This window comes from Erythrolamprus reginae, chromosome 2 (assembly GCF_031021105.1).
Source record: "Erythrolamprus reginae isolate rEryReg1 chromosome 2, rEryReg1.hap1, whole genome shotgun sequence".
Lineage (NCBI taxonomy): Eukaryota > Metazoa > Chordata > Lepidosauria > Squamata > Dipsadidae > Erythrolamprus > Erythrolamprus reginae.
Genome location: NC_091951.1, coordinates 39,318,379 through 39,343,852, shown reverse-complemented (window position 1 = coordinate 39,343,852; position 25,474 = coordinate 39,318,379). Strand labels below are relative to the sequence as shown.

At 42.2% G+C, this 25,474-nt stretch overlaps 2 protein-coding genes across 5 annotated transcripts in view; one reads left to right on the top strand and one right to left on the bottom strand.

The window, feature by feature from the left end:
- Positions 1 to 6,416, top strand: part of LOC139160158 (early activation antigen CD69-like) — a 43,686-nt gene extending 37,270 nt beyond the window's left edge. The window contains exon 11 of the mRNA XM_070737750.1: positions 2,471 to 6,416. Coding sequence (XP_070593851.1) covers positions 2,471 to 2,585 — 115 coding nt within the window. The 3' untranslated portion in view covers positions 2,586 to 6,416. The remainder of the gene's footprint in view (positions 1 to 2,470) is intronic.
- Positions 6,417 to 10,588: 4,172 nt separating this feature from the next.
- LOC139160157 (C-type lectin domain family 2 member B-like) lies at positions 10,589 to 23,737 on the bottom strand. Of its 4 annotated transcripts, none has more exons than XM_070737745.1 (8): positions 23,644 to 23,723; positions 20,896 to 20,951; positions 18,398 to 18,493; positions 17,316 to 17,429; positions 16,584 to 16,756; positions 15,794 to 15,891; positions 13,869 to 13,991; positions 10,589 to 11,201 (listed from the first exon to the last, which is right to left on the bottom strand). In XM_070737745.1, exons 1-7 carry the CDS (start codon positions 23,682 to 23,684, stop codon positions 13,883 to 13,885), a joined length of 687 nt encoding a protein of 228 aa, XP_070593846.1. In that variant the 5' UTR covers positions 23,685 to 23,723; the 3' UTR covers positions 10,589 to 11,201; positions 13,869 to 13,882. The 4 variants fall into 4 exon arrangements, with proteins under 4 accessions (XP_070593846.1, XP_070593850.1, XP_070593849.1 ...); XM_070737749.1 differs by lacking the exon at positions 20,896 to 20,951 and adding an exon at positions 21,436 to 21,492 and having other exon boundaries at positions 23,644 to 23,660; XM_070737748.1 differs by lacking the exon at positions 20,896 to 20,951 and having other exon boundaries at positions 23,644 to 23,737.
- Between the last annotated feature and the right edge of the window lie 1,737 nt (positions 23,738 to 25,474).

Genomic DNA, 25,474 nt, shown 5'->3' with positions numbered 1-25,474 from the left:
CCTCTCCGTAGACTCGGGGCGGCTCACAACAATAACAAGAACAATGTAAAAAAACAAATCTAATAATTTAAAAAACACTAAAAAACCCATTATTATGACCCTGGTCACCCCACGTTAGCTGCCAAAGCAGTTAACAATGGTTGCAGCCTGCTGGGGTCAAGTGATTGCCTTTTCCAAGAAGCAGAAACAACCACGAAATCTGGATACACTTAAAATAATTTGATTCACATAAGAAATTCAATTATTCGCTTAACAACAGTCGCAAAAAAGAAGATTATAAAATTGAGCACCACTCTCTTAAGAACTCTTTTGCTTAGCAATGGAAATTCCAGTCCAAATTGTGGTTGCAAATCAGGGAGTTCCTGCACAAGTAGCATGGTCAGATTTTTCCTTGGAGCTCAGAGCAGAATGCTGAGCTCCTGGGATGTAGGTGTACTGTACAGCAATGTTCCACTAATTTTTTTTCGGTGTGGGCGGAAAAGTATAGTGTCTGAGCGGCAGTCCCTTTGGGACTGGATGGTATAGAAGTATGTATGTATGTATGTATGTATGTATGTATGTATGTATGTATGTATAAATAAATAAATAAATAAATAAGAAAGAAAGAAAGAAAGAAAATTCCCTTCTTTTTTATTAAAAGAAATTAATAATAAAACAAAACCAAAATCTATTACTATTATTACTATCTTCTCCTCTTTTTCCATCCCTGTCTCCTCCCCTCTTGTGTTTGTGTGTGTGTATGTGAACTCTTGAACCATTTCCAATAACAGATGAGGGCTATGGGAAATGGTTCAAGAGTTCACACACACACACACACACACAAGGAAGGAGGAGAGATTGGGTTTTTTATCTGTTATTATTTGGGTGCTTTTTACCATATGCTTTAAATCAAGAGTCATTTCTCTCTCTTTCTCTCTCCCCCTCTTGCTCTCTCTCTCTTTTTCTCACTTTCTCTCTCCCTCTCTTTCTATCTCGCTCTGTCTGTTGCTCTCTCTCTCTTACTCTCTCACTCTTTCTTGTTTTCTTTCTCACTATTGCTTTCTTTCTCTTTCTATCTCTCTTGCTTTCTTTCTCTCTCTTGTTCTCTCTTGCTATCTCTCTCTCTCTCCCCCCTCTTTCTCTCTCTCTCTCTTTCTCACTTACTTTCTCTCCCCCTCTCTCTTTCCATCTTGCTCTGTCTGTTGCTCTCTCTCTCTCTTACTCTCTCACTCTTTCTCACTTACTTTCTCTCTCCCTCTCTTTCTATCTCGCTCTGTCTGTTGCTCTCTCTCTCTTACTCTCTCACTCTTTCTTGTTTTCTTTCTCACTATTGCTTTCTTTCTCTTTCTATCTCTCTTGCTTTCTTTCTCTCTCTTGTTCTCTCTTGCTATCTCTCTCTCTCTCCCCCCTCTTTCTCTCTCTCTCTCTTTCTCACTTACTTTCTCTCCCCCTCTCTCTTTCCATCTTGCTCTGTCTGTTGCTCTCTCTCTCTCTTACTCTCTCACTCTTTCTCACTTACTTTCTCTCTCCCTCTCTTTCTATCTCGCTCTGTCTGTTGCTCTCTCTCTCTTACTCACTCTTTCTTGTTTTCTTTCTCACTATTGCTTTCTTTCTCTTTCTATCTCTCTTGCTTTCTTTCTCTCTCTTGTTCTCTCTTGCTATCTCTCTCTCTCCCCCCTCTTTCTCTCTCTCTCTCTTTCTCACTTACTTTCTCTCCCCCTCTCTCTTTCCATCTTGCTCTGTCTGTTGCTCTCTCTCTCTCAGTGAGGGGGCTGCGAGAGAGCTTTCTCCGAGCGCTTTGGGAATGCCTGCCCTGCCTCTACTGCAGCCCCCTTGCTGAAAGCTCGGGACAAAAGCGGTCCCAGCGAAGGGGCTGCGAGAGGGGCGGGGCGGGCATTCCTGAAGCGCGCAGAGAAAACCCGCTCGCAGCCCCCTGGCTGGGAGCGTGGATGAGGAGGAAGAGAAGCCGCAGCCGCCACCACCGCGGGAGAAGTCGCGCCCCAAGGAGGGAGGCGGAGAAAGCCGGAGAGGGGCGGATCGGGTGGGTGGTGGGCAGCGGCGAGAGGCCAGGGGCATGAGGGTGTCGGAGGCACCATGGGGAGGTGGGGGCGGCCGCAACTCCCTTTCCTTCCACCCATGTCTACTGCCGGCGCCTCCCCACCCGTCCCCCCTTGGGCTGGCAGGGGGGTGGGGAGCGTGCGCGGCGCCTGCAGAATTTTGTCACTCCCTGCCCCCCAACTCCAACGCCCAGCTCCTTGCACGCCCTTGGAAAAGGGTGCACGGGGGGGTATTTTGGGGCATGCGCGTGCACGCAGCTTACAGGGAACAGTGCTGTACAGTCATCACTTACAAATAGGTGAATTTGGGAAACAATCTGCAAAATCCCCTTTGAGAAGGCAAGGCTCAGGTGAATGAACTGTTAACTCAGGACCCCTTTGGTACTGCTAGGTCAGAAATACTGCCCACTGTCTAATTTCTGCCTCTGTTTCAGGTTGAAAGTCTTAGGAAATGGAGGAGACTGTGCATTTTTGAACGATGATGGAACAGCCAGCTCCGGCAGATGCAGCACCGAACACCACTACATCTGCAAAAAAAAATTGATCTAAAGACTTTTTGTAAGAGAACCCAATGTTCTCCATCTCCCCCCATTTACATTTCACCCATATTCTATAGCCACCAAACATAACTGTATTTTGAGTCCTTCCGAGCAACCTCGGGGATTGCCTTAGGGGGAGTAATAGTGGATGTAGTGACCATGTGGAAGAACTAGTGGTGTTATTTTGAGGAGTTAGGGGCGCATTTTTAATTTCTCTTCATATAAAGAAAAGTCTAGTAGTTTAGAGTTCATTCTAAATAACCTGCTTGTGTTTCATTCATTTTCTGGAGAAGAATCCTTATGTCGTTTCAAAGCTTGAAAAAATTTCAGACTCTCTATATTTCTATCCGGAGTCACTTGCCAGCACTTTTCCCCCTAAGCTACCCAGCCATGCACTCAACAACAAACTGCCGCGCAGCATTTTCCAACGCCGCGCAGTCGTGATGATAGACTGGTTGGGAAGGAAACGTGACAGCTCTGGCAATGAGGCTTTGATTTGGATGGTTGGACGGGAGATTAAATAGAAATGCCACATTCTCTTTATTGATTTAGCGGAGGGAGGAGGACACTCAGACACAAATGGATGGATGGATAGTAAGGTGCCTGCCACCTCCTTCTCACCTTGGCCAAACATACAACCCATTGCCTGTCCCCCTCCCTTTGTACCCTTGGAAAGCTCGGAAGACACACCAGCCACACAACACCTGCACTGACGTTAAAGTCTTTGTCCCCCACTGCCAACACCTCACCCCCCATCGCCCTTTGGGGAGCCTCGCTTGCGATCTCCCCTTCAATCTCTCACCGTGCTCCATCCAACATCAACCTCCCCCCCCCTCCGCATTTTCTCATCTTCCTCCCTTCAGGTCTAGAAAAAGAGGCTTTTTTTTTTAACCACCTCACCAAACCACAAAACTCCCCAGATCAGAACTTTGGACTCTGAATAAGGGCGGGATGTTTCCCCCCCCCTCCCCCATCTGGAGGGCTACGGCCTGTTATGTCTCCCGTAAGGCGGACAAAGCTTCACCTGGCCCAGATGTTCCGTCTGTAGTTTGGGGAGTGGAGACAGGCGAAGGTTCCCCCATCAGCTCCCGCAACTTCCCCCCAGACAGAAGAGCCGGGTATTTGGGGGGGCTGGGAGAAAAGGGGCCTCAGCGCTGCCATTCACAGAGGCAGAAATGAATCCCAGTGTCCGGTTATATTAATTTGGATCAAATATGTTACTGTATACAGTGGTCCCTTGACTTTCGCGAGGGATACCTGTACGTTCCAAGACCGCCCACGAAAGTCAAATTTCCGCGGAGTAGAGATGCTCCCTTACTTCCTCCCCCTCCCTCCTCCATTCCATGCACTATCATCACGTGCAGCTGCTGCAACACATGTTTTTTTAAAACAATGCAGCAGCATGTATTTTTAAAACTGCCGCTGCTATGCAGTCACGCACTCCACGTTTTTACAGGGCACTGCTACTAGATGTGCAGTCACTCCACAAGTTTTTTTAAAGCACAATGCTGCTATGTACAGCTGTTCTGGGTTATATCATTTTATATTCTTAAATTGTCTTCAAGCCATCAAAAAGAGCTCCACTACAGCAATGTCTCCCCTTCCTTGATCTATGACCCCTGTATTGTCCACTTCTTTGTATGCAGTATGACCACTCTTCTTTGACCACTCCCTGTTGAATGGACAGGATAACTTGGATCATATGATATGACCAGTGGTGGGCTACTCGCCGGAACGCTAAATTGTGCTTGCCGCCGTGTCTCGTAAGAGCTTGCGGGGCCAGTGCGATTTTGCTTCTGCACCTGTAGAGGTAGCAAAATTGTGCACGGAGCTGCAGGTGTGTTCATGTTTTGGTAAGGGTTTTTTTCTGCTGCGCATGCCGAAACACGGGCACACCTGTGGCTCCATGCGCAATTTTACTGCTTCGACAGGTGCAGAAGGGTCATAGATCAAGGAAGGAGAGACATTGTTGTAGTGGAGCTCTTTTTGATGGCTTGAAGACAATTTAAGAATATAAAATGACGAAGACTGTCTCTAAGTTGTCCCTCTCATTGCTGACTTCCTTGCAGAACTCACAAACTACAGACATGCACCAGGAAACCCCTGGCAGTGATAGCATTAGGAAGTTTTCACTACGCCCAGATCCGATCTAGATATCAGAAGGATAAAACATCTTTAATAAAAGTAAGAATCCTTTAACTACTTTAATTACCACTAATTCAACAAAAATGATAGGGAAAATATATAAATTACTTATCGCTCATAAAAATATAGAGCTGACTTTAAAAGATACTATGATAAGATGGTGTAGAAATATTGGCAAGGAAATAGATATACAGTAGATACATGGGAGAAAGTGTGGATTAATAATTGGAAAATGACTAAATCAGTTTCCCTAAAAGAAAATCAAATTAAAATGTTTTATAGATGGCATCTCCCACCAAATAGGATAGCAAAAATGTTTCCCAAAACATCCCCAATATGCTGGAAATGTAAGAAGGATATAGGAACTTATTATCATCAATGGTGGACATGTGGCAAAGCAAAAACATATTGGAAGATGATTGAAAAAATATTAAAAGAAATAATAAAGCAAGATATAGATAATACCCCGGAATTTTACCTACTAGGTGTTACAAATCAGACCTACAAGAAAGAAATTTTTTATTTAATTATACACATATTAACCGCGGCTAGAATAATATATGCGCAAAATTGGAAAGGGGAGGAAATCCCCAAGGAAGAAGAGGTCATAGCTAAAATATTAGATTGCGCTGAAATGGACATGATGACAAGAAGATTAAACGATCAAGAGGATACTAAATTTTATGAAACATGGAACAATGTTTATAAATGGATAGATAAGGAAAAATAAGACATATAGATTGATCTTTAGTTGTTGTTTTTTTGTATTAGTTTTTACCTAGGTGATAACAATATTAATATTAGTTTAAAAGGACTTTTTGACGATTATGATATAGTAGTCTATGTATAAGTATAAGCAACATACCAAGATCTTTGATGTATAATAGCTGAATTTAGCTTAATTGTTTGGATTGAAGGTTTGACATTATTTTACTATAGTAATTAGGATTATATTAAAGGTATTCTTTGGTAATTATGTTATACTAACCCTATTTAACATTTACATCAAAATTAAGATTTGTAAAACTTTAACTCAAATTTATTAACTTTTTTTTTCTATAATAGTTAACATATATTTAATTATGTATTCTTTTTCTACATTTGAATGTATACTTTCATAAGAAGCGGGGGAAATACACCCCCACTAAAAAAAAAAAAAGGAAGTTTTCACTGTCTTGTACTAAATAATTAATAATAATAAAAATTTATTAGATTTGTATGCCACCCCTTTCCGAAGATTGGGAGCAGCTCACAACAAATGCAGCAAATGTCATGGATATGATGACAAGACGGTTAAACGACCAAGAAGAAACAGAATATTATGAGATATGGAATAACGTGTATATATGGATAAATAAGAAGAAATATTAAAATAAGAAATAAATAAATAAGAGAATTATATTAGTAGTGATATGATTTAAGATTTATGTTAGAATTAGCATTGTTATGATTTAAGAGTTATGTTAGATTTAGTTTATGTATGAAAATTTATTATATAAGGTAAAACAAATTTCTTCTTTTCATCTAAAGTAATAAGTTGAATTTAAGTATTTTTTAAATGTACAGTACTCTTTTTCTGTATTGAAATTTTACTTCTAGAATAAGCGGGGTAGATACAACCCCATTTTTATGTTAAATGTATGTTTGTCAGTTTTGTCTATTTTAAAAAATTAATAAAATATATTGGGGGGAAAAATGCAGCAAATGTCATCTTATACCAAAAAGGACAAATGTAACTACCCAAATATAAACCCTGAGCTTGTAAAATAAATCACATACATTGACATTAAGTTCTGTTACGGGGTGGGTTCTGACTTACCTCATTGTTGGTTCGCTTCCTCCCATTTCTGTGCATGTGCAATACTGAAAATCTAGCTTCTGCATATGTGCAGAAGAAAAAAAATAAGATGGCGACGCCAAGAGAGCTGGAAAAAACAAGATGACAACGCCAAGAGAGCTGGAAAAAACAAGATGGCGACGCCAAGAGAGCTGGAAAAAACAAGATGGTGACGCCAAGAGAGCCGGAAAAAACAAGATGGCGAAGCCAAGAGAGCCGGAAAAAACAAGATGGCGACGCCAAGAGAGCTGGAAAAAACAAGATGGCGACGCCAAGAGAGCTGGAAAAAACAAGATGGCGACGCCAAGAGAGCTGGAAAAAACAAGATGGTGACGCCAAGAGAGCCGGAAAAAACAAGATGGCGACGCCAAGAGAGCCGGAAAAAACAAGATGGCGAAGCCAAGAGAGCCGGAAAAAACAAGATGGCGACGCCAAGAGAGCTGGAAAAAACAAGATGGCGACGCCAAGAGAGCTGGAAAAAACAAGATGGCGACGCCAAGAGAGCTGGAAAAAACAAGATGGTGACGCCAAGAGAGCCGGAAAAAACAAGATGGCGACGCCAAGAGAGCCGGAAAAAACAAGATAGCGACGCCAAGAGAGCTGATTGAGGGTCGTGTACAGTCAGCCATCACTGCTAGTTTGCCAAGCCGGGGGGGGGGGGAAATTCCCACTACCAGTTCTATAGTACCTGTCTGAACCAGCAGGAACCCACCTTTGGTTCTGTGCTAACTTACTGAGAGTACCTGATTTGGACTGCTGGCCCAAGTGTGCAGCTTTCTATTTCTGTCCAAACAAACAGCTAAAAGTTGCCTTCCTCGTTCCAATGTGACCTATTGGGCCCTTTCAGGTAAACAGAATACAGCAGAGACTCCAGCTAATAGTTTTGACTCAAGGATGCTGTGGACAGTCTGAGTGCAAACTGAGTGCAACCAGTGACTTTTCTGTCCTGTGAGCGGAGGGGCTGAACCACAAGTCACTCCGATGATGGTTCAGAAGATTATGCCCTTCACCCCTTCACCTGTGGGACCTGTCTACTTCCAAAGGGACGAGTATTATTATTATTATTATTATTATTATTATTATTATTAATTAGATTTGTATGCCGCCCCTCTCTGCAGACTCGGGGCGGCTCACAACAGTGATAAAAACAATATACAATGGCAAATCTAATATCAAAGTCTAAAATAACAATTTTACATTAAAAGCCTAAAACCCCCATTATATAAAAAGCATACATACAAACATACCATACATAAAACTACATAGGCAAGGGGAGATGTCTCAGTTCCCCCATGCCTGACGGCAGAGGTGGATTTTAAGAAGTTTACGAAAGGCAAGGAGGGTGGGGGCAGTCCTAATCTCGGGGGAGCTGGTTCCAGAGGGTCAGGGCCACCACAGAGAAGGCCCTGTGGGGAACTCTGGGTCCTAACCGTCCACTGGGATTCGTGCGGCAGAGGATGACCTGACACCAGTCTTAGGTCATTTGGGATGGGGAGTCAGAAGAGAGCAGAGTGGGAATGTGAGAGTCACAATCATACAGGCTCTTCCACCAGTAACATCTCCCATTGGAGAAGGAGCTATAATCAGCTCAGGTCAGGTATTAGAACAGGTGTTTATGAGCGTTGGGGATGAGCTAGCCCAGGGGTGGGTTACTGCCCATACGGGGGGGGGGGGGGCGCAGTGGGGTAGCAAAAATGGAGCTCCACCCCAGAGCACCCAATTTGCACTGAAAGGTGTTGGAAAAAAAGAAAAGAAAATTAACTCAGCTGCAAATAATGGGAAAACAACAGGAAAAGTATGCAGAACTGAAAAGGGCCAGTGGTCTCTATCACAGGAGCAACAGGATTGTTTCTTCTCTGACTCCTTAGGACAATCTTATTTAAAGTAAAATTTTTGCAGGCTCGGGATGCCAGAAATCTTTCAGTTCAACTTGCAACAGATAAGAAAGAAGCTGTTGTTTGTTTTAAATATAGAAACTGGCAGAGCTTTTTCGATCATTATGGTAAACAAGATTGTCTAGGATGAGGAACTTTTTAATTTTATCAACTGAAACTTTTGAATTTTTGGGGGTAACAAGAAGAATATAGTAAAGTAAAAGAACCAGCTACAAATACTGTTGGGCACAATAGTTGGATGAAATTTGTCCCTGCTATCCAGAAGCCAAGTGTAACAAGGCCTTGAAAACTTTTCCTGAAAATCTTTCCAAGCAGCAAAATTAAGGGGCTCTGGTAAAACTCATGATGCATTTTACATTAACTATGGGAATAATTTTAATACATAAACAACTTAATACTACTAATCAAAAAGGTCTTAAAGCTATAGCATTTTAATTTTTGCGAATAAACTTACCACTGATATTTGCATTTTCCCTCCTTAAATATTATTCGAGTAATTGGAGCAATAAGCCAATTGGAAACAATTGCAAGACTGTCATTTGTCATTGCATAACAAATCTATTATATTTGATGGTTTCAAATTATTATTATTATTATTATTATTATTAACCATCAAATATAATAGATTTGTTATGCAAATACTAGTACTGTACTACCATGCCATTACAATGATATATCTTTTAAGAATGTGAAGAATACAAAATATATACAAAATTTAGTAGTTTGCATTCCACATTAACTTTCCTGCCTGTGTACAGGGCCATCTTCTTCTGCCAAAGGGCTGTGATAGATTGCATGTGTGTGTGTTGTCTATTTGTGTGTGTGCCTGTGAGAGAGAAAGAGGGCGGGACCCAGGGGAAGAGCCTTCTCTGTGGCGGCCCCGGCCCTCTGGAACCAACTCCCCCCCCCAGAAATTAGAATTGCCCCCACCCTCATTGCCTTTCGTAAGCTGCTTAAAACCCACCTCTGCCGCCAGGCATGGGGGAATTGAGATACTCATTCCCCCTAGGCCTTTACAATTTTATGCATGGTATGCCTGTACGTATGTTTGGTTTTATAATAATGGGTTTTTAACTGTTTTAGTATTGGATTATTATTATATGCTGTTTTATTGCTCTTGTTAGCCGCCCTGAGTCTGCGGAGAGGGGCGGCATACAAATCCAATAAATAAATAAATGAATGAATGAATAAATTTATTTATTTATTTATTTATTTATTTATTTATTTATTTATTTATTTATTTAAGTGTTTGTTACACTGTCAGTGTTAGGTCGCCATCTATTGTATTTCTGCAGATTTGCATGTGCATATGAAATTGAGAAACTACGGGTATTTTGAATTGTGAAGTTCTAAATGTATGTCTTTTCCTTTAAAAGTTAAATTTGTGAATTCATGATCTAGCTATGCCTTCATTCCGGCATGCGTTATTTTATAGGTTTGGGGATTTTTGTATATTACATCTATGAATGGCTAAAAAAAAGGAAATTAAAGGGAAGGTGTATGAAAGGCTTGTAAATATGTTTAAAAACTTTTTAAAAATATTAGATTACCGGTATAAAACTTAAAGAGATTGGAATAATCAAGTATAAATGTAGAAAGATAGGAAATTAAGATTTACTAAAAAAACCAATTTTAAAATAGGTATACATAAGACCGAATTAATCGTGCACCATAGAATAATTTAACAGTGAAGACTAAGCTGTCAAAGAGATAGCGGGGGCGGGGATGGCTACGTATAGTTGTTTTGTGTTATGCCTGTTCTTTCTTTCCTTTTTTATTTTTTCTCTTCTTTTGTATATTCTTAAATGTAGACAGAATAATGGTCAATGTAACTATGTAATCGAGATAATGTCTTTTAAAAAAAATGTGTATATACTGAATAAAAATTACTTTAAAAAAAATTGAAATGGAGGAAAATGGATTTGATGTTGAGTATAGATTTATATTGGTAAGATGTTTTTAAAGCATGCCTTTTGTTTACCTGGCATGTTTATAAACAGCGTGACCATCCACTGTACTCTGGCTGATTTAAACCATGAGTGTCTAAATTCTGCCTTGCCTGGGCCACACTGAGTGAAGAGGAGCTGACTTGGGGCCTTCTACAATATATGGTATAAAAATAACAAACTTCAAACAAACATTTTTATATTTTTATTACAACATTACAAGTGATGGCCTATTCAAAAGTAGCCAAGATAAATATAGCCTCGTGAATCTTAGCAGAAGGAAATAAAAACACAGGTGCAAAAACTGACAGATACAAAGTTATGGAGCACTCTGCTTAGAGCCTGTTCAGAAAATGGAATGGATCTATAGTAATTTTTTACAAGTGCATCAAATAAATGTTTTTATATTTTTATTCTATAGTTATAAAATATGACTTATTCAAAATAGCCTCATGAATCTTAGCAGAAGGAAATAAAAACACAAGTGCAAAGACTGACAGATACAAAGTTATGGAGCACTCTGCTTAGAGCCTGTTCAGAAAATGGAATGGATCTATAGTAATTTTTTACAAGTGCATCAAACAAATGTTTTTATATTTTTATTCTATAGTTATAAAATATGACTTATTCAAAATAGCCTCATGAATCTTAGCAGAAGGAAATAAATACACAAGTGCAAAGACTGACAGATGCAAAGCTATGCATGCATCTCAAAGTGAAACAGAAGCAGAGCAAACAGCATTCCTCTAGGTGAGCAATCTGGCAGCCTGAGCTGAAGAATCCTCTCGGCTTCCATAAGGCACCTGGAGCAAAGCAGACACAAACATTCATAGAGTCAGTGAAGATATTAACAGTTTTGTCTCTGGCAATACATCAAACATGAATTAGGGTACTGAATTCAACTGCTTGGGCTCCCAAGAACAATAGCTGCCTAGCAACTGATTTTTGCTGGGGCGCATCTTGTTTAAGTAAAGACTAAGAAGTAGAATTTGATTTTCTAAGGAGAAACACAATAAACTGGGAATCATGTAAATCTGAGGTTTAATGGATTATTGTTGTCTTTTAAAAATCTGCTAGGAATGATTTTTGCCAGGCTCAACTATTTCAGGGGATTCACCTTGCACTTTTTGTTTTCAAAGGAAGAAAGCTGAAGAAATATTTCCCATTGCATCAATGTACTTACCTATTTAATCATTATTAATTTATTTATTGAATACATTTATATAGCCGCCAAACTCACACATTAAGCCACTCTGGGGAACTTACAACATAAAACATTAAAAAAAAAGAGAACCCTACCCCCAGCTCCAAAAGCTGCAACCATACCATTAGTCACTTCATCCGTTCCATTTCCATTTCGAGGCATCAATCCCACTGGCAAAACCATGTTCTTAGCGTCTTTTGGAAAAGTAGCAGGAAAGGGGACCCCAACCATACTTCAGGGAGAATGATGCTCTATGAACAAGGGTCCACCACAGAGAAAGGCTTTTTAGGTGATCCCACCACATGACTATCCTTGGGGCCCATAACGTGCCCTGTCTTTCTGCCAATGGTGGGTTGGGTTAATGTAAGGGCAGAGACAGTCCTTCAAATAATCTGATCCCAATCCATGTACTCCATTAAAGGTGATAATTCAACTGCCAAGAATTTCCTGCTCATCACTTACATCACAATATTCCCTCAATATTCTTACTTTTTCTGATTCCAACTTTTTGCTGTCGCAAGTAGAAGTGCCTCCAACTTCGATTCTCTTTCTTCTAGGCTCAACCACCCCTCCTTTCTCTCTTCTCTTCCCCACTCCCTCTTTCTTCCTTCCTTCCAATGGTCCTGCATTACAGCCAATGCTGGAGCCTTGTTGCAAAACACAGGGTGAGATTGCTGGTAAAAACTAAAATGCAACAGCAGCAAGCAAACTATTCCTTTCTCTGCCTAGATCTCCTCAAGAGAAGCAATCAAGCTAAGACAGTAGCAGCTATCTAATGTGAAGTTCTGTCTAGAAGCTCCCCACAAGCAACACAACTACAAAGGTTTGATAGAAATATGGCACTCTGACATCACAGCCCTGCTATGATAAAGGAGACGGCAAGACATGACCTTGATTGGCCAGCAGGGGACTCTAGACGCAAAAATCTGAAACTTTCTCAGCTTTCTCTGGAAGGAATTGGGCGGCTTAGAAATCTAACACATAAATAAATAAGTAAACGAAGGATCCTTCCCTTTTCTCCTCCAGAAAGTGAGTGAAACATATGCAGGCTAGCTCAGACTGAGCTCTAAACTTCTAGAGATATGAAAGAAAAAAATGTCCCTAACTTCTTCCACATTGCCACTACATCCACTCTTAATCTGCTTAAGGCAGTCGAAAGGTTACTCAGAAGGATCCAAAACATTAATAATCAATGTCCAGTGCCTATAGAATTGATTGATTGATTGATTGATTGGATTTGTATGCCACCCCTCTCCAAAAACTCGGGGCAGCTAACAGCAATAATAAGACAGCATATAATAATAATCCAATATTAAAAACAATTAAAAACCCATTATAATAAAAACCAAACAGACATACAGACATACCAAGCATAAAACTGTAACGGCCTGGGGGAAAGAGTATCTCAGTTCCCCCATGCCTAGCAGCAGAGGTGGGTTTTAAGTAGCTTACGAAAGGCAAGGAGGGTGGGGGCAATTCTAATCTCTGGGGGGAGTTGGTTCCAGAGGGCTGGGGCCACCACAGAGAAGGCTCTTCCCCTGGGTCCCGCCAAGCGGCATTGTTTAATTGACGGGACCCGGAGAAGACCCACTCTGTGGGACCTAACTGGTCGCTGGGATTCGTGCAGCAGAAAGCGGTCCCGGAGATAATCTGGTCCGGTGCCATGAAGGGCTTTATAGGTCATAACCAACACTTTGAATTGTGACCGGAAACTGATCGGCAACCAATGCAGACTGCGGAGTGTTGGTGTAACATGGGCATATTTGGAAAAGCCCATGATTGCTCTCGTAGCTGCATTCTGCACGATCAGAAGTTTCCGAACACTTTTCAAAGGTAGCCCCATGTAGAGAGTGTTACAGTCAATGTCCCCTCTAATTTTTTTCTGGTGTGGGCGGAAAAGTATAGTGTCTGAGCGGCAGTCCCTTCGGGACTGGGCGGCACTCTTTCCCTCTCACTTTTTCCCTCTCGGCTTCTGGGCAGGTTTGAAAAACTCTGAGTTGATGATGATTTTTAAGTGAGCGATTGCTCACTGCTCAGCTTAGAGGGAACTATGGTTACAGTAGTCGAGCCTCGAGGTGATGAGGGCATGAGTGACTGTGAGCAGTGACTCCTGGTCCAAATAAGGTCGCAACTGGTGCACCAGGTGAACTTGGGCGAACGCCCCCCTCGCCACAGCTGAAAGCTGTTTCTCTAATGTGAGCTGTGGATCGAGGAATACTGGTGAAGTGTGGAGTGGGGGAAGACAGGGAACATATGATGATCTTACATATCATATTTGGATCATTTTTTTTTGCAAATGTAACGATGTTCCATGTTACATCTCCCTGAGCTGGTTGTGGCACCATCATCCACAAACGCACAGTCTCCTCCATTTCCCATGACTTCCAACCTGCAACAGAAGAAGAAATTAGACAATGGGGAGTTATCTCCCACCTAGCAGTACCAAAGGGGTCCTAAGTTTACAGTTCATCTAGATGAGCCTTGCCTTCCCAAAGATGATTCTGCAGATTGTTCTCCAATTCATCTATTTGGAAGTGTTAACAGTGCATCCCAGTTAACCCACCTGCATCCCAGCAGCTCAGCACTCCGCACTCAGTTCTAAGTGGGATTCTGACCATGCTACTTGTACGGGCACTCCTTGACTTGCAACCACAATTTGGACTGGAATGTCCATTGCTAAGCAAAGGAGTTGTTAAGCGAGGTTTTTATAACTCTTTTTTTAACCACAGTTAAGTGAATCACTGCAATTGTTGGATAAATCAAATGATTTTAAGAATATCCAGCTTTCCTAGTTGACTTTGCTTCTTGGGAAGGTTGGAAATGACAATCACAGGACCCCAGGAGGCTGCAAACCTTGTAACTGCTTTCCCAAGAGACCTGCTCAATGTTGATATGGAGCCAATCGTATGGTTCGTTTGATTGTAATCACTAGAAGGGTGGGGGTTTATTGGGCTTAGTATTGTTTTATTTCTGTAAACTGTCAGAATCACCATGAGCGCCACAGAATTTTTCCAAATAAATACAGTGGTACCTCTACTTAAGAATGCCTCTACTTAAGAACTTTTCTAGATAAGAACCGGGTATTCAAGATTTTTTTCCTCTACTTAAGAACCATTTTCTACTTAAGAACCCGAGCTCGGAAAAATTTCCCAGGAAGTTTGAGAGTGGCACAAAGGGCCAGCCAGTTTCCTGCCATTCCACCTTTAATCCCAGCCATCTCAGGCTTTTCTGGGCTGCCAGAGGAGCCTTTTGGTGATGCTTAAGGAGGCTTTGGCAGTCCAGAGCGAACGAAGCGTTTTCCTTTCTCTGGGCGCTGCCTCAGAGTCCCTCTTTTTTTTTAATGCCTTAAAGTTTTGGATTTTTTTGATTCCCCTCACCTCCCCTTCTTCCTTCGGCAGTGACTGTCCTGCTCCTCTTCTTCCTCCTCCTCCTCCCACCCAAAGTCCAAGCTTTTATTTTTTTCCTAATGGGTTTGCACACATTATTTACTTTTACATTGATTCCTATGGGAAAAATTGCTTCTACTTAAGAACATTTCTACTTAAGAACCTGGTCACGGAACGAATTAAGTTCTTCAGTAGAGGTACCACTGTACATGCCAGCTGCCAAGTACCCAATTTTGATCATGTAATTATGGGGATGTATAATGATTGTATGGGGAGGACTGACCATAAGTCATTTTTCTCAGTGTGTTCAAATTTTAAATCGTTGCTAAATGAATTGCTGTAAGTCGAGGACTACCCATAATGCACTCCGAGTTACATTAGTAGGCCCAAATCTTTTTAGGGGGCAACGCCTGAGTAATGGCAGCTGGGAGGTTCTTTCTAAGATCAGTCCTGAGCTGGGGAGAGCCTCAATGGAGGCATTTAGCTTTCAGCTCTTGGCACTGACAGGGAAACAGGAATAGAATAGAATAGAATTTTTATTGGCCAAGTGTGATTGGACACACAAGGAATTTGTCTTGGTGCATATGCTCTCAGCGTACATAAAATAAAATATACATTTGTCAAGAATCATGTGGTACAACACTTAATGATTGTCATAGGGGTCAAATAAGCAATGAAGAAGCAATATTAATAAAAATCTTAGGATATAAGCAACAAGTTACAGTCATACAGTCAACATGGGAGGAAATGGGTGAAAGGAATGATGAGAAAAACTAGTAGAATAGAAGAGAAGGAAGAGACTCACATTGAATTTTCTCCATCTAACCACTTCCAGGGCTGATCTGGTTCTCTCCTGAGGCCGATCCAAAAGACATTAGGTCTTGTGAATAACTTGATAAAGCTCTTTTAAAAAAAACGTGTATGTTAAAGTCTTGCATTGCTAAATTCGCAATAGAATTTCTGAATTTACATATAGGCTAAAACTTCTAAAACTATATTTTGAACAGTAATTAACCCTAATAAAACATATAGGTAGTAGTTCCTTCAGAGAAGGGCAAAATAGGAGATCTTTGTTAAGTTTTTTGAAGTAAAGTTTAAACCTTTGATACAAAAGTAAAACCCTGAATTTCCTTAAAAGAATCTTGGCAAAGCCTAAAATTTCACAATTAGATTCCCGATTTTTAGCCTCTGAAATTCACATGGTTTAAGCATTTGGGGATCCTTGTGATTTCAACTTCTAAGCAGTAAAAAAAGAAAGAAGCAGATGACTAACTTATTTCAATGATGTTTGGAGCAATCTTATTTTTTTAAAAAAATCTATGTCAAGAGATCTTGCTTTGTGAAACTGGCAGATTTTGGAACCTGGAGAAGATTAAATGGATCTTGAAACTTTTATTCAGAGAAGCAGCTAAGGAGATATATATTATAGTAATATCAGGAGAAAATCCATTCATTCATTCATTAGATTTGTATGCCGCCCCTCTCCGTAGACTTATAACATTTTTTATGGGGTAGAACAAGCATGAACTATGCTATGAAGCAACGTTATTTTTGGGAACTCATTTATGCTGGCCAAAACCGTCTCTATAACTCACCATCTCCTCCTCTGTAATTTTGGCTAGGGAAGCATTATGCAAAACACAGAGGTTTTGGCTTTCCTTCCAGTTCTTTTCTTCTCTTGAAAATTTGTAGCAGTGTCCCTGATATGCAATCCAGTCAGGTGGACAATCAATGACATCCTGTTGGCAGCTCAATGGCAGTAATGCTCCTACAACAAAGAAAGGTGGAAAGAATAGACACTAACGTACCCAGTCCTATTCTTATCGGTAGGATGGGCTGAATTCGAGGCTGTTAGTGAGTTCTAACAAAACCCATCTGGATGAGAAGACCCAGGTTCTAGCAGCCTGTGTCCTGTAATCCTCATATTAAGAGAGACTATGGATCTGAGCAGTGATTTGCATGATGGATCGGAATCTAAGAAATCAGATGCAAATCCACTTATTCAGCCAAAAATCTTTTTGTGGGATTTTTCCAATTGATTTGGTCAACTTGTCTCAGATTTGGTCCACCTGCTTCACGTTTACTGTTTCTGGCAGGAAATCACTAAATAAAGAAATGCAGGTTTATCAGTTTTACTTCTTAAGAAGACATTTTCAACACATAGGAAGCAAAGTTTCCTGTATTGGATGAAGAGGATTACAGTACATAAAAAACAGCACAAGATCAATTCTATGTTTCTGATCCAACTGCAGAGATCATTCAATTTCATGAAGTACACATGAAAAGCAGCACTGTAAGGGAAAGGTTTTAGGACCTATATTCCTTACCCAGCAAAAAGAAGAAGCAGCCAAAGATGAGGTGAGAAACAACAATTCCAATTATTTCCTTTTTGTGTTCAGTATATGTTGACCATAATTTATGTTTGATTAACTTGACACGAGCTGGATGAAGAAAAGGAAGAGAAACAAGACTCATCAGCACCTATCCGCTATACCAAAGGAAGGAAGAGAGAAACCTGGATACTGGGGTCAACTAAAATGTCAGACTGACTCTGATGAAAAGAAACAAAGTTTTGATTCAGCAAACAAAACTACCATATTTTTTGGAGTATAAGATGCACCATTTTCCTACCTAGGCTGAAAAATTGGGTGCGTTGATAAACTCTGAATGTAGCTGTTTTCGAAGCTTCTTTTTTTCAGCCCTAACTAGGTGCTAGCGATATTCCCAGCTCTTACCTAGCCAGCTCTTTTATTGTTACTCTCTGCAAAGAATGTTTTTCCAGTCCTAAGTCTTTGCAGGCTTTTTTTCATTGCTCTACTTGCTTCGAATGTTTATTTCTAGCCCTAACCAAGTGCCAATGATGTTCCCAGCTCTTACCAGCTTAAAAGCTCTTTCATTGTCACACTCTCCAAAATAGGGTTTTTAAAAGCCATAATCAGGGGATAAGATAATGTGCTGAAGCTGAACAGACTAAGGATGCCAGCCAGAATATCTGGTAGGCAGATTTCTCCCCCTATTTTCCTCCCCCAAAACTAAGGGGGCGTGCGTCCTTCTTTCCTTCCTTCCTTCCTTCCTTCCTTCCCTCCCTCCCTCTTCCTCAATGTCCATGATGGATCTGGAGGCATTTATGTAAATAAATCTGATGTTCCAGACTATATTTGCTATTCATCTGCTTTCTATTGAACATTCCATGTAAACTTACTAGGACGGCTGCCAAGCTCTATAATCACATTTTCCTCTTTATTTATGTCCCATGAAACATTAAAAATTTAGTAGAAGGTTTTCCAAGTCCAATTGGGGATACGGTACATGTCTTGTATTGCTCTGAATGCTCCTGTGGCCATGGCTTGGCTATTTCAATCCTTCATTTGGGTGACTAGCTTCCACACCCTGTTATTGTTATTAGTACCTGGTTCTTCCTCCTGTCCACCTGGAGATCCACTGGAAGGAAGGCCCAGCAGCCTTTTCTCATTATGCATATTCAGCACTCCTGGAATTGTATGGTCTGAAATTAGAAATGGGGCTGTCACAAGGAAGGCCAAGATCCCTATAGAAAGTGGCAAATTACTGATAATTTCAAATAATCTCTTTTTAGATACAGGCTAAAGCCTCTTAAAAAGTTTGCAGGAGAAAAAATTTCTGATGCAATTTTTATTGCTGTCAATATATTAGGCTACCTTTTGGTAAAAATCAACATTCCATTTTCCATTAAAAGGGTTTAATTCAATTGGGAATCCGAATTGATCTAAAAAAGCTAAGAGGGATGAACCTTTATCAGAGAATCTGAAGGCTAGGTTAACTGAACAAACTTTTCATATACAGCAGTGTTTCCCAACTTTGGCAACTTGAAGATATCTGGACTTCAACTCCCAGAATTCCCCAGCCAGCATTCTCTGAATGGGGAATTCTGGGAGTTGAAGTCCAGATATCTTCAAGTTTCCAAGGTTGGGAAACACTGATATACAGCAACATTCAAAAACCCCAATCTACACATAACACAGGAGAAAACACATCTCCTACCACAGATCATTTCCCAAATCATAATTTCAGCAGGAAAAAAACTATACTGGAGACCCAGGCCAGAACTTATAACTTCTATGTGATTTTTATGCATAGACCAACACTTTTTATTCGTTTATTTTTAGTCATTTGAATGGCTTACCCACCCCAATCTATATCCACAGCTGTCCTAATCTCCTAAAATCATCTCCTCAAACCCTTGGAGAAAACATATTTATTTTATTTGTTTGTCAAACATGTACAAGATAGCAGATATAGGTATAAACATAAACATAAGCAAAGTAAGTACAGATAAATGAGTGCAAGAGGACAATAAGACAGCAGGATGGTGCATTTATGCAAGTGCCTTTCAAACCTCTTAGGAATGGGGTGAGGTCAACAGTAGACAGTCTAGGGTTAAAGGTTTTGGGGTTTCGGGAAGAAACCAGAGAGTCAAGTGGAGCATTCCAGGCATTGATCATTGTGTTGCTGAAGTGGTATTTTCTGCAGTCGAGTTTGGAGAGGTTTACCTTAAGTTTGTATCTATTGTGTGCTCATGTATTGTGGTTGAAGCTGAAGTAGAACATATATAATTCTATTATTACTGTTAACTACTATATATTACTATACCAATTAGCTAGTATGTCGGTGGATTTTTAAAAAAATCCCTGAGATATATAACTAATATTCACTGCTATTGCAGTAGCTTTTGTCATTGGTAACAATGAAGTGTGCTAACATGATCTTGGATGAACACGTTCCAAGGCCGAAAAGCCCGTTTCAAATCTTTTGATACAAAGAAAACCTTTGCCTAAATTGCTTGCTAGAAAATGGCCTGCTTTCCCAACTAATAATAGCATTTCCCCAAAGTTGAAAATGATCAGCAGAAAGTAGCCAGTCTTCCGCTCCGATTACCAGGGAAGCCTCTGCAATTGGACGCAAAGCAACATCTAGGACAGTGTTTCCCAACCTTTTTTGAGCCGCGGCACATTATTCACATTTACAAAATCCTGGGGAACATTGAGCGGGGGGTGGTGGTAAAAAAAAGTTTGGACAAAAAAATATCTCTTCCTCCCTTTCGCTCTATTTCTCTCTCTCCCTCTTTCTCTCTCTCTCTCCCTTCCTTCCTCTTTCTTTCCCCCTCTTTCCATCTCTCTTTGTTTCTCCCTTCCTCTTTTTTGCCCTCCTTCTCTCTCCCTCCTTCCCTCCATGTCTTTCCCTCACCCTCCTTCCCCCTTTCTCTCTCTCTTGCTTTCTCTCTCTCTTGCTGTCTTTCTCTCTCCCCCTCTCTTCCTCTTTCTCTTTTTTGCTTTCTCTCTTTCTCTCCCCCCTCTCTCCCTCTCTTTCTCTCTCCCTCTCTTGCCATCTTTCTCTCTCCCCTCTCCCTCTCTCTCTCTCTCCCTCTCTTGCTATCTTTCTCTCTTTCTCTCCCCCTCTCTCTTTCTCTCTCTTGCTATCTCTTTCTCTCCCCCTTCTCTCCCTTTCTCTCTCTCCCTCCCTCTCTTGCTATCTCTTTCTCTCCCCCTTTCTCTCTCTCCCTCTCTTGCTATCTTTCTCTCTCTTTCTCTCCCCCCTCTCTCCCTCTCTCTCCCTCTTTCTCTCTCTCCCCCTCTCCCCCTCTCTTTCTCTCCCCCTCTTGCTATCTCTTTCTATCTTTCTCTCCCCCCTCTCTCCCTCTCTCTTTCTCTCCCCCCCTCTCCCTCTTTCTCTCTCCACCCTCTCTCCCTCTCCTTCTCTCCCCCCTCTCATTCTCTCTCTCCCTCTCTTGCTATCTTTTTCTCCCCCCCTCTCTCCCTCTCTCTTTCGCTCAGCAGAGGCACTGGGCAGTAGCCGCCCTCGCGCCATCACCCTCCCGCTGCGTGCCGCCCTCCCGCTGCCGCTGCCCTCCCACCAGGCCCCAAAGCTCACCTGCTGCCGTCGCCAGGGAAGCTCCAGCCGGGCGGGGCACTGCAGCTGCCGGAAAACTTGGAAGGCACAAAGAAGGAAGCTCAGCTTCTGGTCTAACAACTTTTTGCTCTTTGCAAAAAGTTGCAAGACCAGAAGCTCAGCTTCTTTCTTCGCGGCACACCTGACCATGTCTCGCGGCACACCAGTGTGCTGCGGCACACCGGTTGGGAAACACTTATCTAGGAGACCGCAAGGAACAAAAGAACCCCACACCCCAGCCCCAAACTATTTATTTGTTTGTTTGTTTGTTTTGTCACGTACATATTGGTGGTATACAAAGATATAATATTTATATTCATGATACTAATAAAAGAGAAACTTTAGGATAGGGGACAGAAGGCACTCTGGTGCACTTATGCACTCCCCTTACTGACCTCTTAGGAATTGGGAGATCAACAGTGGAGAGTCTAAGGGTAAAGTTTTGAGGGTTAGGTGATGATACTACAGAGTCTGGTAAGGAGCTCTAGGCCAGCCCCAACTGCTTTTCAGCCCAACACTTACCACCGTTTTCTTCTGCTCATCTAGTCGCTGGTACTTCTTGTAAAAATGACGACCTCGCTGAAAATGAAAGTGTATGCAAGTTGCCTTCCGCTAAGCGGTGCTGAGGGCCTCAGGCAGAGTTAAGAGTTTAGAATTGATGTCCAGAGAATCCGCCATTGCAAAAAGAAGCATTTCAACTGCCTTTAGCATTTGTTTCCCTTTTTGTTTGTAAAGGGCGGAACACCCCCTTCCCCACCAAAACAGAAATTCTCTCTTTCATGTGCTACCTATATTTACAGGGATTCAGACTGTTTATTATTTATTGGTATGAATACTGGGCGCGGGTGTGAAGGGCCGGGCCCCGCAGCGCTTCGTCGCTCAGTTGAAGGGTTACTTCAGCCTTCAAACAGCGCACCAGCAATGTAAGCGAACAGCGCCTCTCAACTCCTACCTTTAAAACGTCGCTATAGAGCACCGCACAGCAAGACAACTAGACACAAGAACATTTTTTCCTAAAAGCCATCACTCTGCTAAACAATTCCCTCAAAACTATCATACTATTAAGTCTGCACCTACTATTACTATTAGTTTTTTCTCATTATTCCTATCACCCATGTCCTCCCACTTATGACTGTATGACTGTAACTTGTTCTTGTATTTTTGACAATTTATTAATATTGTTTCCTGATTGCTTGACCCCCATGACAACCATTGTGTTGTACCTCATGATTCTTTCTTTTATGTGCACCAAGAGCATATGCACCAAAGACAAATTCCTTGTGTGTCCAATCACACTTGGCCGATAATTATATTCTTCTATTCTTAGGGCTATTATTCAAACATATAATCAGACACACTGTATAAAAGACAACATAGTTTTGTATTTCTATTTTCTGCTTTAAGGGATTCCATGTTAAGACAACCTGCAAACAATAGAGGTACCAGAGGCAAACTACAGCCCTGTTTCCTCATGCATGGATTTGTCTTTGGGAAAAGAAAAAAAATTCTTTGAAGAAAATTGTTGTAAATTTCTATTATCTTGGCGTCCAGACTCTCCCTTTTTTGTCCCTTCCTTGTTTACCAAGAAATACAAACAACGTACATTGGACAAAATCAATCAATAAAATAAACCCTCGTTTAGAAGCCCCTAAAGGCAGACAGCCTGCCGTCTGCCTGGCACCGGTGATTGGGGAAGGGGGTGAAGAAAGCGGGGAGGGGGGAAGGGGGAATCGAGGCTTTGAGGCCAAGAGGGGGGAAAATCGCGTATTGCTCCAGCATCCATCGCTCACGACATAACCCCCCTCACTACCCAGCCAGGGAGAGCCTGGCCGGCCACCACGTGAGCCTTTGCCTAGGTCACGGAGTAGGCAAAGTGGGCTCTTCTATGACTTGTGGACTTCAACTCCCAGAATTCCTGAGCCAATCATGCCAGCTCAGGAATTGTGGGAGTTGTAGTCCACATGTCATAGAAGAGCCCACTTTGCCTACTCCTGCGCCCTAGGACGTCCTCTTCTCGAGCATATTAGAGGAGCTGGGCGGAGTTTAGGCCGGGTTTTCTCCTCCCCGACGCCAGTAATGTCAGAAGGACGCCAGGCTCGTTATAAACAAGGTCGCCCCTCTTTTGCACTAAGAAGAGGAACAAGCTCTCCAAGCCCTCCTCACAGCTCGCTTTTTTTTTTATCCCGCCTTCAGTCCAAAAACGGTCCCGGCTGCCGGCTTCCCAGCGGGAGAAGCCCAAGGAGAGGAACAAAGGGGAGAGGAAGGCAAACCCGCGCCGGTCTCCACAAGCGCGGTTGGAGGAAGGAGCGCCGCTTTATAGAGCGAGGACATTTTCCAAGCAGACCGACGTTGTCGACCGGCGGAGCGGGGCAGGAAGAGAGAAAAAAAAAACCGCCTCAGGGATCCCTCCTCCTCTCCTCACTGTACTTTGCGCCGGTGGGTGGGTGGGTGGTGGGTGCTTTTTGATTCGGGCAAAAAAAGAAAGAAAAGGGAGGGTGCGCGTGCGTCGTGCGCGCGCGTATGTATGTAGACGATTTCTGGATAGGATCCCGGGTTGTTGTTTTTTTAAAAAAAATTCGGTCAAGAAGACCTGAAGGTTATTGTGAAGGCGAGGGGACCTCCTGCGGTACCAGCCAGCGTGCTTGCGCGAGTGGGCGGAGGTAAAGGGGTCTGCCGGGCGGGGGTGCAACGCACGCCGCGCCGCCGCCGCCACCCCAAACGGGCTCCTACCTTGCTTCGCCGCAGCGCCAAGTCAGCAGTTCTTTGCACATGCGCAGACTGTACCCTCCCTCTTTTGCCGGCTGCCTGCTGCCTCACAGCGGAGGCCGGTGAAGGCGATTTTCAGTGTCGGGCGCGCGGCCGGGCGCGCGCTCTCCCCATTGCCCTGCCAGCCCGCGCCAGGAACATTCAAAGTAAGAAAAACCTTCGCGGGCTGGCAGGGCGGTGGGGGGAGCGCGCACCGGCCTGCGCGCCCGACACTGAAAATCACTTTCGCCAGCCTCCGGAGAACGAAAGAGAGTGAGAGCGACAGAGCAAGATAGAGAGAAAGTGAGAAAGAGAGAGGGGGGGGGAAGAAAGAGATAGCAAGAGAGAGAGAACGAGAGAGAGAAAGAGTGAGAGAAAGAAAATGAGAGAAACAGTGTGAGAGAGAAAGAAAACAAGAGAGGGAAAGTGAGAAAAAGAGAGGGAGAGCAAGAGGGGGAGAGAGAGGAAGAAAGAGAGAGAGATGAGAGAGGAAGAAAGAAGGAGATGAGAGGAAGGAAGAGAGTGAGAGAGGAAGAAAGCAAGATAGAGAGCGAGAGAGAAAGAAAAAAGAAAGAGATGAGAGAGGAAGGAAGAGAGAGAGAGAGAGGAAGAAAGCAAGTTAGAGAAAGAAAGAGATGAGAGAGGAAGGAAGAGAGTGAAAGAGGAAGAAAGCAAGAAAGAGAGAGAGAAAGAAAGAGATGAGAGAGGAAGGAAGAGAGTGTGAGAGAGGAAGAAAGCAAGATAGAGAAAGAAAGAAAGAGATGAGAGAGGAAGGAAGAGAGTGAGAGGAAGAAAGAGAGAGAAGAGTGGAAGGAAGAGAGAGAGAGAGAAATGATAGAAAAAAAGGGGAGAAAAAAAGAAATGAGAAAATGATTGAGGCAGAGAATGACAGGAAAGAGAGAAACAGAGAGAGAAGTGATTCTTGATTTAAAGCATATGGTAAAAGCACTTTAATAACAGAGGGGAAAAAATCAGCCCTCACCTGTTTTTATTAATAGTTTTGCTGGTTGTTTTAGTTTTAATAGTAATGGATTTTGATTTTTTTTAAATTATTAATTTCTTTTAATAAAAAAGAAGGGATTTGTTTATTTATATATTTATATATTTATTTATTTATAGATAGATAGATATTATCTATCTATCTATCTATCTATCTATCTATCTATCTATCTATCTATCTATCTATCTATCTATCTATCTATCTATGCCGCCCAGTCCCAAGTTTTTCCTTATTTCCAGATTTTATTTCTTCTTGGTGAGGTTCCGCCCATTGCTTCTTGTACTATCTTCAGGTGGCACGGAGAATGAATAAATGCCATCTGCTCTCTGGCATCCCTTTAAGGATTGGGAAACTACTATTATATTCCCCCTCAGTTTTCTATTTATTGAGCTAAAGAGACTCGTTCTCTTAGCCCTTGGTCACAGGATTTAGCCTCTAGGCCAGGGCTGTCAAACTCAATTTCATTGAGGGCCACATCAGGGCTGTGTTTGACCTCAGAGGGCCGGGGGAGGGCTTGCCCAGGGTGTGTGACCATGGTGGGCATGGCACGGGATTTGGGGGGCAGTAGTTTTAAAATGGGGGGGGGAAGACACTTAGGCTGTATGGGACCCCAAAATTCCTGATGGCGGCCCTGGTCATAACCAACACTTTGAATTATGACCGGAAGCTGATCGGCAACCAATGCAGACTGCGGAGTGTTGGTGTGACATGGGCGTATCTGGGAAAGCCCACGGTTGCTCTCGCAGCTGCATTCTGCACGATCTGGAGTTTCTGAACACTCTAAGTCACGGCCTGTTATCCTTTGCCACCATATTC

What these genes read in the sequence shown, in the direction of transcription:
- LOC139160157 (XM_070737745.1), bottom strand. Translation starts at nt 23,684, where the DNA reads ATGTGCAAAGAACTGCTGACTTGGCGCTGCGGCGAAGCAAG. An exon ending in TGGCGCTGCGGCGAAGCAAG is followed by an intron (nt 20,952 to 23,643) that starts GTAGGAGCCCGT and finishes GTGCCTTCCAAG; the next exon opens with TTTTCCGGCAGCTGCAGTGC. An exon ending in TTAGATGGAGAAAATTCAAT is followed by an intron (nt 13,992 to 15,793) that starts GTGAGTCTCTTC and finishes CTTCTGTTGCAG; the next exon opens with GTTGGAAGTCATGGGAAATG.